The following is a 14,148-nucleotide window of genomic DNA, read 5'->3' as shown; positions in this document are numbered from 1 at the left end:
TATAATCCATACATCATTGCAGTAAAGATCAGAAAAAAATGGCTAGAAGCCATATTGACATTTCAGCTACTTTCAAGCTAGACTGGAAGATCAATGACCTGCTGTGCAAGAAGATCATTTTGCAGGATAGGATGCCAGGGCACTACGAAAGCTACAACCCACAGATAGTTTGGATGTGTGAGTTGGAAGTGGAACACAAGACTGTGATGGAGAAATTGCTTCTTAGAGAATGTGAAGGAAAAATTGAAGTAGAAGGACAAGTACTGAGGCTCTTTAGCAATGGCATTCACAAATTTGTAAGAGGCATTATTTGGTTCCTACTTAATTCTGTGTTTAGTTTTGTGCTTGAAGCATGAATTGAACCTCTACATCTGCAAAAGGCAATATATCTTCTCCCAAATTACAGTGCTCAATCTTCAAAATACCTAAAAGCATGCCCAAAGAAGAAAGTCAATCCTAATGAATCTTTAAAAGTCTTCTAACCCAGGACATAGGGACAATAAATTATTAATTGTAACAGTATAGATATTGCACACTGTTGCTACATAGACAGTTGGGGTTAATTATTGCATTTCCATATCTTAGAACATGTGGATTTCTTTTGTTCTGCTAAACCTCAGTGGACTGTTCCCCTCATACCTCTCTCAGGTCATCCCCAATGTCTATGAATAAAACTCGCAGAGGCTATAGAAAAGAACCCAGGTCCAAAGAGAGAGCAATATTTCTGGTTTGTGCATTAGTAGCTGAAGCTCTGACAATGAGCCCGCATTACTTCCCACAGGAAAATTCAGATCTCCCAAGATTGTCAAACATCAATTTTATTTGACTGCTGTGCCCTTTTACAATTCATAACAAAATTCACGAAGGAATTGAAACCTCTTTTTTATTACCGTTTCCTCTGTGTTTCTTTCCCTTTGGCATGTACATCTAAAGTAACTATTGATAATCCACTAACCTTTCCAAAAACGTCACTACAGAAACCAACCAAGATTTTTTTGAGTTGAGATAAATGACAGTGCCCTGGCAAGCTACAAAGAACAAAGCATCCCAGGTCTCGCAGATCCTCCTGTTGCCATATCCCTTCCATTATACCTGACAATGACAGAAATCACTGTTAATACCCAAAAGTAATCCACAATTTTATAGATTGCAAAGCACTGTGAAACATTGGATTGTCATATTTATAAAATGATGTTATCTGAGAATGGATAGATTAGGCAGGTAATTCTGGTCTACATATGTATAAAACAGTTACCACTTACAGTGTATCTTTATATATGTGTGTGCATGTGTATACACACACAGACACAGACACACAGACAAACCAGTTACTAATTTAACACTTCAGTACAGCTGACCCCATAAATTTGGCAAAAATTCCCAACCTATTTACTGCTGTTCCTGCCCATTACATTTTATCCAAGATAATTACAGAAGGCATAACATTTTTATTACAAAATACTCAGGTATGAGGAATTTTTTAACTGGGATGTCAATTCATTCCTTATAAAACTCAGCCACTTCCAAACTTGGCCTGGACTTGGAATTCAAAACATTGAACTTTGCAGCTAGTTAAACTTTGGTTCAGAAAAAAAAAATTAAAAGAATCAAGTCCTTTTGGAGGAATGATGTCTTTCAAATCTTTTTGGGTGGTCTAACTTGTGAATGTGTAGGGTAATGACACCTATAGCAATATACTAGCCTTGGCAACTGAAAGGCCAGTAATTTGCAATTACCAGGCATTGCATGGAGGTTCAGGCACCTCCATGTGTGCATAATTCTAATTAACAAGTAAGAGCTCCAAATATTCCATAAGACAGACCTTGGAAATCTAAGTGAGCAACCTCAATATATGTAAATGCCAGGCCTCAATGAACCGAGCGTTAATGGAGTTCAAGTCTGCATCTAATAGGGGGGTCTCAAGTTACTTGTAAATATTAGTCAGACTTATTTTAAGGCTTTTTCTTTTCACTTTGGGCACTTACTGAAAGGAACACAATGCCACAATCATTTTCTACCGCTGTCCATGTCTGGAGTAGATTAACGATTAAATGAATAGTTGCAGATCTCAGCAACAAAGTACATCACAGTACTAGCACCAGATTAGAAAAGGAAGAGTTCCAATATATTTGACAAAAAGAAAATAGTGTTTATTTTCTGTTTAATGTGTTCACAGTATATTTAACCTGCAAATTTCACAAATAACTGCATGATGCCTACATTAAGATATTTTTAAAATATTTATAGTGCTTTATCATAAAAAGTCTGACTCATCCTGTAAGAATCAGTATCAGCAAGTATTTTAAAGTTATATATTTCAAGCAAAGTTGAATCTCTGCACTATTCACTCAAAACACAGTATGGTCTTCTCTAATAAACTGCAAAATTCTAGTGCTCTCAGTGGTAATTCAAGACTATTTACAATGTTTTTAGGTTACAGTGCAAACAGTAGTCAGATCCCTTTGTATTTCTCTTGAGTTTGTTCCTGTGGCTACGATGCTCTCTCTCTAACTGCGATTTGCACAGAAACTTGCCAGCTGGCCATTCTGACTGAATATCCCAGAAGTGCCTTTCTTTCTACATTTTAGTGCAACACCTCTAGCGTATTTCACACTTTGTCGTTCTGGGAAGGAGTGATAAACTGTCCAGCGTGTCCCCTGAACAATTTCTTCACAATAAAAACATAATTATCTGAACACAGAAAAGATACAGACCAAAGGGTAGAATTACATGCTCTTCCTCATCATAGCCCTTCAGCAGTTTTTGCAGGCTGTGGTAAGTATCCCTACCACGATCCTCTCGGAACTGAAAAACATGCTGCCTTTTTGCAGTCTCTATTATTGTCTCTTGGAGGTGTGTCAGCTCTCAGGGGTTCTTTTAGTGGGGTTACTGGTATCCCCAGATTCCCTTCATTTCCTCAGCCCAGCGCATTGTAAAGGTCTGGCATCCTCCCTTGGTTCTCAGCTTTGCTCATTAAACCACCTTCCTGAAAGATGCTGTGTCCTCCCCAGCGATGGGCCAGCCATGAGGTACTGATGGTTAAAGCTGTCTGACTTACAGGTCATTTCACTGATGTTAATTTGTTTTCTGAGTGTTTTTTCCCTCTACATCTACGCATGCATCCAGGAAGACGCACGCGTACTAAAAATTACATTATTTGTAAAAGAGAGAAACCCCAAACCCACATAAATCCATCATTCTCCACATGCACTTATAGAAAAGCAGTTTGGGGTAAGATTTTTGTTTTTTGGAGGCAATAATAGTTTTTCAATACTTGTCTGATGCCTTCCTCATGATCAGTAAAAAAATATCTTTCATTGTCACCCAAGTATGACCCTAGTTACAAGCTTGCCAGAAATAAGCAAGCAAAAAGTTTTACAATTGCATCCAAAAAGAGAAAAAACAGAATGGGATAACCTCATTTACTGCTTCTTTAAAAATCAAATAATGAAATCAACTTGCTGCTCCTTTCCAGGAAAGAAAGCTAGACCTCGGAATCTTGAGTGGTGCCTAAGCATCTTCTCCCCCCCTCCCTGAGGATACAAACATGGGGAAAAGTGACAGAGATGGAGATTCTAACCCTGTATCCTCCTGATGGCAACACTAAGAGCGTACATTGATAGTAGGTAAGAAACAAGCATCAGAAGTGCTGCATGCCTGGTAGTGCCTCCACCCCCCTCCTCCAAGTCCACAGCCACAGGGCTTTTATCGTTCTGCTCCCCACAGCTACTGAGAAGCACCAAAGAGCATAGTCCCAGCCAGTACAGCTTGGGTTGAGCTTCATTCTGCTAGAAAAACACCCCCAAAACCAAACAAAGCTCATGATTTACCTCCTTTGATCTTCATTCTTGGGAAGCAAGCCAAGCCTGGGCTGGGTTTCAGTGCAACTTGGGAATACAGCCAGATTAAGCACAGACTCATGACAGCCCAAAATAGCAGTCAGAAGTCTGAGACACTGTTTGGTTTTAAAAGGTGTGCTGCATTCAGCCAGCCAGCCCCCCCCCCAAGGAAACACCACTAGAAGAAGTTCGTTTGATGGAAGAAAATTGAAGAAAAAATAATGGACAGAGATATGACTTTGGAATTACCTTTACAAATGAGAAATGCTTGTCACGAAACCATTAAATAGAAGTTACATGAGGGAAGAATAAGCAGCAAAATATATACAGTGATTACGGTCGAAGCATTGACTAAGTGGAAAAGGAAACAGAAACGGTCCTTGTAAAGAATTTACTGTCTACTGGTGTTTCACTTATCTACACTCTCTGCAAGAACAGTTATCCTGTCAGATGAGTAATTACATTAATTTTATAAGATCTGTAATTGGAAGATTAACTTTTCAATTTTTATTCTCTTATTTTCTTCCAAGTTACCACAATAAATTAATAATAATTTGTTTTAATGTTTTTATAATCACTAAAGTCTAATTCACTGAGTTCTTACTTTTCTTCTTTAAAAGACAGGTGTTTTTCTGCTCTGCTTTAACCATGTCGGTTAAAGCCATAGGTTCCTGGAGATAATCACTGATGGTTTATAGGCTGCCTTGACTACTTCCTTAGGTACTCTGGAGGTGTATTTTAATCAAGTTCTTACCTTAATTTTAACGTATTGAATTATTCGCACACATAAAGGGAGAAAAAAATCTATTTTATATGTCCCTTCTGATCCAAGAAAAGATTTTTAACACTTCATGTGCTGATCGCAAATGACAATTTCAGGGGAGTTCAGAGCACCAGCCTCTACCTTCACCTTACCACAAACCACAACCTGGCACTGAGGTGCCAACAGAACACAAAAGAAACAGCAAACCTAAAACCAAAGAAAAAATAATCTAATGGGGATTTCTCTGGCAGCGGCATTTCTAAAATTGGCTACTGCTGTCTTGAGCGTGGGTGAAAGTTTGGTTTTACACAGTGAGATCCATTGAACTCAGGCACTTGCAACCACCTGAGCTGTGGAAACCCCCAGTGCTGGATACGCCTGCACCAACGCCAGGTCCTGCAGCAGGCGTATCAGGCAGCTGCAACTGCACGGGAAGTCACCCTCCTCTGACTCCAAAAAACATTGCCTTGCATGAATGAGAGCTGTCCAGAAAAATTAATTCTCCCCTATATTGTGTTGCTTCACACACTACAGCCATCCCTATCTAAGTGTAGTCTGCATATTCTGCACGAGCAAGCCTAGGGCAAGAAAGGAAAGGATGCTCTGTCCAAGTGGAGAAAGCTGAGCTGCAGCCCATCATCTTTGTTGTTTTATTGTTAAGTACAACAGATCTCTAGCGTCAGCACATCCCCTAGACTTGTATAAGGTGCAGGCCAGGAGGAGGCCACCCCAGCAGGACATCACAGTGCATGCGACAGAGCAGAAGGTGCAGAAAGAAACAGGCTGGTATTGACAGTATAAGGGGGGTGGTGACTCATGTGCAAAGCACTAACCTGACAGTCAGCCTGAGGAGCCAGCATGCAAGTAAAAAAAAACCTGGCATATACCAACTGTAGATCTTGAATAAAAGGGTTAAACTTATACTTCCACATTGGTCAGAGGTAGGGCATCATCTTCAAAAGACTGCAGCTGCAGCAGCAGGATCATCTGCTTATTCAGACTGGACAAACAGCAGTTTTCAAATTTAGGGGCAGAGGGTTTCACACTTACTCTGGTGAGAACTCCCACTAAGTGATGGAGGGGAAAGGTAGCAGCATCCCATCACTTGGAGAGCCTAACATAAGAGGGTCTTTACCCTGAAGAGCGGAGTCAGAAGCCAAATGGGTTGGTGTGCATTTGGTTCAATAAGCTCACCAATTTCAATTTGACCTAGTTATATGATCCGTAACAGCATGTTTCACAGAAGAGATTATATAAGCACAGCAACTTTTTGAATTCAGTCTGAATCCCCCAAAACACTCTCTCTTACTCTTATTTTCCGAGGTGTTTCCCCCCTGTAAAAATAGCAAAAGGAACACAGAAGACTGACAGCAATAAACTTATTGTGAGCTAATGACTGCACTCTGCCATGTCCCCATTAGTTAAGGATGAATTAACAGAACTGCTAAGCACAACTTTCAATATTACCATCCCTCTAACTCTTGTTCAGCTACACAAACACCCTCCACTTATACACTCACACTCTCCAGTCACATTTGTTCCACCCACTGCTTAAGGAGGACACTAAATATATAAACACAGAATCACTGGGACTGTGGGTGTGTTCTGCCTGAGAAGCACGCACAGAAAATATGTCCTTATAATCACATATGTATTTCCTTCTTGGTCTTTAACAGCCAGTGTGAGTCACACTGCTACGCTTCCTTATAGCTAGACAGCGATTTGGAAGGCTTATGCTAAAATATGAAAAAAACAGCAAAGAGCTTTCCTCTTCCAGATATAAGGGGGCAAATCTCTTTTCCACAGTTACCTATTACCCCTAAGGACTGGGAAGCAATTATCCACCCAGGAAAATAATTCTTAGTGTACTAAGCTGTCCTAAAAGCACATAAAGATTAACCAGAACTGAAAGTTATTAGGAAAAGGATAACAGACTCTCTGTGGAAACTCAACCTAAACCAGTTTTCTTCTTTACATCTCTGTGTCTCTAATTGCTTCAGATGTTGCAGCTTTAAGGGTTAAGGGCTTAGTACAGCTATACCATCTGCCCCTCTTTTCCTGGAGATCTCTTCCCAGACCTTCATTTGAACTGAGCTTGTAACCTGCAGGTAGCACAATACGTTACAAATGCTTCACAAGAGTCTACCTCAGATGCTTAATCTGGCCCACTGGCTGATATTCTCCCACTCCTCCCCCAATTTGCTCTCTTTAACCAGCATTTTTCTCTTCCTCATTTCCATCTGTTTCTGCTGTCATGCATCTTTTATCCCTCTATTTCTGCTGCATCCCCTACAGCTAAAGGATCCATGCTGTGTTTCTCTGCATCCCATGCGCACTTTGAAGCCCTTACTCTCTTAATCCCAAAGCAGCTTTGTCATTTGCAGTTCAATAATCTCATTTGTTCACAAAGGGGGGAGGAGGGGAGGAGGAAGAAAGAGAAAGGAGAAAGAAATTCTCCTCATCTACTAGGCGCCAGTGATTCTACTCCAAATCCCAAAGACGTGATGCTATAGGCTTCGAAACAATGTCTTTCAAACTACTTTCCAGGATATTTTTAGGAAAGTACCACTCTAAATGGAACGAGGCAGCCCAAGCCAGAGGATTATTAGCAATATCTGGGCCTTCAGACAGGTTGCCATAAATTCCTAGTACTGAAGGCTGGAGGAACACGGGTGCCTTCACAAGTGTTGCAGTCCAGCAGTTACAGACTTGCTAAATCAGTCCGGCTGTGCGCCTGAGCCTTTACTGCACCTGGTAAATGGCAAGCTCGCACAGAAAAGCAGTTGACAGCTGCTGGGGTAACATGCTGGATTCTGGGTATGTCAGCCTGCCCAGCTGCTCTTTACAGAGGTTTATAAAAGAAATCAAAGCCCATATCATGCAATTCTTCAGTGCACAAACTTCTGTTCTGACACATTCTTGTGGCTGTGGGCAGATGATCCAAACAAAACGATGGTGCTGCTTCTTAGCAGCCATAAAATTTTAGTTGTTTTTGAGCTCCTGGGTGCTTCTATTTCTCAACAGAAGATAGTGAAATAGTCTCCCGTATCTTAGTAGAAATATTTTTATTTCTCTGTTGAAAACAAATGACAGTTCCATCTTGTGACCACAGCAAGCCAAAAAAAAAGCACAGCCACCACCATGCTTTAGAGAACTACCCTGATGACCAAATAATTTAAAGAAAATTGCAGATGCTAATCATCAGCTGGAAGTTTTTGCAGATAATGAGATGTGATATACAGATAGTAAGATGTACAAAGCCAGAAATTAATTAATTTTTAATTGTCAGTATCACTTTTCTACCCATTAGAACTATCCTCAGGATCAGAACATTACTCATGTAGATACGTATAAACCATCTATTCTAAGCTTAAAGTTATCTTTAACACAAACCTACATTCTTCTGTGTTTACCTTAATTTTTTTCCAGTGCCAATGAGAAAAAAAACCACAGTTCAAAGCATTGACTTTAATGCAGAAAAAGCATCGTGCTCTGGAAAGTATGAAAAGATGCTCCTGCATTAACAAGACCTTAATACTTCAGTTTATATCATCAAGGAAGAGTGAAAAACTGTGCAAAAATTTCATTTCAATGTGTAAGTGAACTGGCTTGTATAGGGGAATGACATAGAAGAAGCAAGGAAAAATCGAATGAGAAAAATCACAGAAGACAGACACATACAGAGGAAACTGAAAGCTTTAAAAGACATCTCAAAAGGCTGTCTCAGTACTGTGTAAAGGTAAAAGAGAAATGAGATCATGGTTTTTTGTAGGTGCAATCAGATATACTTTTAAACAAATCACTGCTCTTATCCAAATATCTAGTATCATCCAAAACATTCTCTTCTCACTAACATAACATTCATATCCAGTAATTGTGCTTGTTCATCTCATTAGGGTTTTTTTTTCTTACAGTTATAAAACTCATTAGATTTATAATAATTCACTGAAATTATTCCATACTGTGATGAATGTTCTATTACATATACTGAATAATAATTCAATACTACTAGGCACTTTGCTGTTTTATAGGCTTAGTCTTAGAGAATAATAAATTCTGCAGAGGTTATGCATGTGAGAGAAGTATTTCTGCCTTCATCCATGTTGTCTGTTTACTTAAACAACCTCATTCAGACTCCACTGAGGCTTTCCCAGGAGTATAATTTTAAGATGAAACTTTCCCCCAACCATACTTGCTTTTTAGTCTGGATAACTTCAAAGAGATTTTTAGCAATAGAGCAAAGTGATGTTGGTGTGAACTCTGGGTTCATCACTTCTAATTCACCAAAACAGAGTTATGTAAGCTCATAGCTGAAAATATTACTTATCGAACCACTGAAGTTAGACATAGATTACAAAATCAGGTCATGCTAGTTCCAGGCAATCACTCTTTGCGTGTAATTTCTTGGTGTTTTTTTCCAGTTCACTTGCAATGTACTTTATAAATCAGTAGAAGAAACTTCAAGCTCAATATCATTCTTAGGGGATTTTTAGTTGGGCTTTTTTTCATTTTCTTTTTCCCCCCATTTATTTGGTTCGGGGGTTTTTGGTTTGGTTTGGTTTGGGTTTTTTTGTCCTGAAAATTATAATCTAAACCTGTGACACAATGAAGTGAGACAAGGTAGCAAACATTTCTAGGACTAACGAAAACATACCTACAACAACCTCCACACATCATATATTTCCAACTGTTATTCTTTTCAATAGTGTGCACAACGTTTTCTGAACAAATTTAGGATCCTTTACAAGAGAAAATTAACATTTTAGCGTTCAAGGATTGTTCAGCGTACCTTCTAAAGGTACTGAAATAATGCCATAAACGCATTCACAACCCCCATGGTTTGTTCATTCAGAACTTTTGCTCATTTTCTGAAGTAATATCTGAACAAGAGGAACATGGGAGCAGACATTTTATGACAAGGTTTCATTCACCGGGGTGCCATCTGTATCTACGGCAATTCAATAAATTATTCATATGGAAGTTTTAATACTGAGTTTCATAGACAACACATTTGTATTATTTTCATCTACTAAAAATGGGTTAAAGATGTAAGCATTCATATGCTACGTAAATCCATAGGTCAAAGCATAAATACGTGATAAGATTTTTGCCTTTTAACTCCCATCCATTTTGTTTTCTCCCTCATATTCAGAGACAAAAAGCTTTTTTGTATTTTGACAAGCTTTTTCTTTAATAACTTCAGTCACTTTCCCTTCCATTTAATTTATTTTCTTCCCCTGTGATTTCATTTCTTTTTGTTGGATGAGAAGTATCAAAAATGAAGAAAGAGTAAGCATGAAGAAAATGCAAGGTGAAAGAATGAAAACCTCAGCAATGCTGTGGCAACATTAGGGGTTAGCCCACAGCTGAGAAAGACACCCTAGATCCTCCTTCAGGCTACAGAAATATTTTCTTCTTTAGTATGGGACAAATAATTCAATATCTCTTGTTCAAATTCCTCATGTAAAAATGTGTCAGAACTACAGCACCTAACACTTTCTAACAGTACTACACAAATAGAAAAATATTCTATTTACAAAATATTCACAAACAGAAAAATAAAGCAAAGTTTTTAGCCAAGTAATTGCAACTGTTTAAAACAAGAATATGTAATTGCTTGGAACCTAGCTATTATGGGGCATATATTCTTTTCTTAGCAGGAGTAAGCAATGTTTCTTTCATAAGCCTCTCTAATCCGACAGCTAAATAACGATGACACTAGTATATCAAAATGATTATGTAACACACACCATATTCCAATCTGATGGAGGATTTTAGTCAGTCATAACACACACTTTTTTTTAACCACCATATTTTTATTTGCATGCACATGTGAAAGGCTTGAAGTTTCACTGTGGTAAAGAAACATTTCTACAATCAAAATGTAGTTCGAGCCCTATGTGGAGAATGAGTCATTATTACTGTCTACAAATATATCAAAGATGTGCAGTAAGTTTTCTGCTTCTGCAGGGCAGAAGTGCGACCTACAATTCCTCTATTTTTGTATTAGAATGACAAATAGCTGTTTGAAATCCAATAAAACCAGTCACCCTACTTCAATTCCATAAAAATTATTTTACCAGAAGTTTATATTAATCCATCCTAGATTAGGGATCACTCACACCAGTTCAGAACTGAGCTAAACACTTTTAAACAGCAAAACAGTCATGCTGAAAGATAACTCATCTACCAAGTAAAAATTCCTCAGGAATTGCTCAAAGGAAAAAAAATTTAGAAATGCTAACACTGAGGCAGATGTTTCTTTGTTATGTACATGAAATCGCTTTCGGAAAATAGATGCAAATGTCCTTGGCGGTGAGGTGAGTTAGAACAGACTGGAAGAGAATTCCTGCCTCAGCACTGAGAAACAATTTTACTCATTTGTTTTGCATTTGCTTGGTTTTTTTGAAGTCTGTACAAGAACAGTAGTAAAAGATTCGGAGCTCATAAAACTGAATTAGCTGTGCATACATAGAGAAAGAAAAGAAAGGAAAAAAGACTGGTCCCTACCATCTCCAACAAACTGAAGGAGGGCTAGATCAATTTGTCTCTTCCAAGGTGATCCTTTCTGAAGCGCTATTCCATAGCCTGTAGTGGCAAAGATGTATCCACTCCCTATTGTGACAAGTTTGCAGCCTTCATCTCTTCCAGCCTTGTAATTCAGCACCGCTGCATCATAGATGAAAGCATCCAACTTCCTGAAATAAAAGAAAACATTTACAAACCAAATCATTAGGGACAGCTGTTCTCAGGCTTCTTTTGTCCTTGATGTTAGGACCCTGTTGAATATCCTAAGGATTCTTTGATATCATTAATTACATATCCTGCTCTGCTGTATCTAAAATTAACAAAAGGCATCTATTTTAGTGAGGGGAAAGTAGGACACATAGTTTTGCATTTCTATTTTAAGGGATGCTGTTAAAAAATACTGAGGAGAAACCAAGCTACAAAATGTCTTACCCTGTTATCTTTGTATCTTTGCTTTCAGAATGGATAATAAATACCTTGAGATGCAAAATGATCTCCAAAACCAACACAAATGGCAATAGAGAACTTAGAATTGAAACAGCAATAACCAATCAGTTTATTTAAAATACTGAATAAGACCTAAAAACGTGACTTCACCAGTTTTCTCAACAGAGACTCTGTTTCTCAGAGAAAAGAGACTCTTATGTCTCTTCCCAAAAATAAACAATGACGGTAGAGGTTAAGTCCTTGCTAAGACAGAGGAAGGTACTGGAGCGTATCTGCTATAGCTATCTAAATCCTGCTTAAAAATGATAGAACAAATTTCTTTATGATTTGCAGTTCCAAACATATTATTTGTGTACCTGGACCACAGCTGGAATAGAGGAACTTATTGTGGAAAGTTCAAGCCTCTCATCCCATCTACCTAAAAATGTTAGAATTCTCTAAGGTATACAGGGAACACAACAAAACAGAGGAAAACAAAATCAGTAAGGGAAGGAGAAGAGGCGGTGTCCTTCAGGGATAATTTTTAAGAAGCACTGTAAAGCAAGAGTTAGAAGAGACAGGTGCACGGATATTTCACAAATGAAGCCAGTAAAAGTGCATATACACGAGGACGCCATTTGGAAGGACAATCACTTGTGAGCAGAATACACAGGCAAGAGGAAAAAACTATCATCTCAGCCCAAACCCCACCTAAATGATGCACTGAAACTAATATATCTTTGCCCATCCAATAGGAGTGAGAGAATGGGGAGGACACAGCGGCTTCAACCGGTTGGTGTAAGAGGAGTCTTCACCCTGCCACCCTCACTGGTACTGCAGCTCCCAGGCACTGCCGGCACTGCCTGCTGTGTCTTTGAAGATCCACAATGCATTACTGTGGAGCACTGCTAAAATTTTCTGACAGGATGCAAATGACAGAGGCTGGCAAAATACTGCTCATAAACAGTTGGGGCCTGTCTTCATAGAAAGGGAATTATAAAAATAAAGTAATTGTGGCACAAACAGGTACAAGAGCATCAACTTCAATTACATTTTATCACTGTGGACCAGTTGTGAATTCTGTTGCTGTTGAAATTTTGGAATTACTCTTGCCAGTAGCTTAAATCAGTTTATGTTAATAAAGCTTTTCATTCATATCCACAAAACAGAGAAAGACCTAGGTTTTGGCTACCAACAGAAAAAAAATACTTTCATGCATGACATAATTCAATGTTTGTTCTTAAATAATCAATCAACAGATTCATATAGAACCCTAACTTTTGCAGAACTCTAGAACAGATAGCAAAAATATGGATAAGAGTATTTTGCAGCGCCACTTCACAATAAACCAGGAGAAATACTAGGAGAGAATGAGGTTGTTGGATTTAGTCTGCTGTCATGAAACAGTGAAGTTCCTGTTACTACTTACTGTTAACCCAACAGTCACCATTCGAGTCATCAATCTGGAATTTAGTGAAGTAGTTAAAGGAAGTACAGGTGGACTATGCAACCACTAAAGGAATAGCTGGGCCATCATTTCCTTTGTTCTTTCACTCTTCCAGAAAATTCAATTGGTGCAATCCTCAGCTTAAAGGTTAGTTTAACTTCACCAATGCTAAAAGTCTGAATCTCTCCTTCAAGTTGGTAATTTCACACAGAGAAAATAATTGCTAAACAACTGGTAGGTGATGTGTCGAAAACTCAATCTGGAAATAAGATATGGATGACTACCTAGCACTGAGGGTAACTCAACTGGAAATAGCCAAGACGGTGTTGGGGTACTGCCCAAGCCTGCAGTCTTCAATGCAAGACCAGAGAGTTTTCAAAACAATGTGCTTAGATCCAGCACTTTGGAGACAATATTTGGTTTGTGTAGAGAGAGAGAACAAAAATTCACATCCTTTGGGTAGGAACACAAGGGAAGAAAAGAGAACTGCTTGCCGTACCCTCAAGATACCTGTAACATTTCTGATCTACAGCAAACAATTACGAAAATCAATACAATCCAATCTCATGCTTTCAGACCTCCGCAGCTATCTTTGTGGGAGGGAAGGATACTTCCCCTTCTCAGTGGGTGCCTGTGGCTCAGGCAAGGAACTGGAAGGTAATGCTTCTCTCTGTGCGTACAGACACTGCTGCAACCAGCCAATCTGACTTAAAATACATTTTAGAATTTATCATCTGTTTATTCTGGGATAGAATGAATTCCATTGAAATGGAAAACTTTATAGTTTTTCAATGTAAGCATATAAAACACATGCAGGTAAACACAGAGAAAATAGAGAGTCAGCTATTCTTCTGTCAAAACAGACACAGTCAGAAATAGAGAAGAAAATATATCTTTGTTAAAGGCTCCAGTGCAAAAGCCTTGTGCTACCTGAGAAATCATGCTGTTCATATGCAGCTTGCCTCCATAGTTATTGAGCAGGGTAGTAAAATCTTGGGACAGAAAGACAAGGCACTATCAAAGTTTAACTTGCTCTGGACCCACTTCCCTGGCTTCCCAGAGAGTCTGGCATCAGCTGCAGTGGGTACGCACAAGGAAAGCAGTTTCTGAAGACGCAGAAGGCTTTATTTGAGGGTTTGCTCTGT

General features: G+C 38.8%; 1 protein-coding gene across 1 annotated transcript in view; it reads right to left on the bottom strand.

Moving 5' to 3' along the window:
• The window catches only part of GRIN2A (glutamate ionotropic receptor NMDA type subunit 2A), a 187,261-nt gene that overhangs the window by 16,965 nt on the left and 156,148 nt on the right, over positions 1-14,148 (bottom strand). Inside the window, exon 10 of the mRNA XM_064462129.1 lies at positions 11,113-11,300. Coding sequence (XP_064318199.1) covers positions 11,113-11,300 — 188 coding nt within the window. The remainder of the gene's footprint in view (positions 1-11,112; positions 11,301-14,148) is intronic.

This window comes from Phalacrocorax carbo, chromosome 10 (assembly GCF_963921805.1).
Source record: "Phalacrocorax carbo chromosome 10, bPhaCar2.1, whole genome shotgun sequence".
In the NCBI taxonomy this organism is placed as follows: domain Eukaryota; kingdom Metazoa; phylum Chordata; class Aves; order Suliformes; family Phalacrocoracidae; genus Phalacrocorax; species Phalacrocorax carbo.
This window is presented reverse-complemented; position numbering and strand designations above follow the sequence as displayed.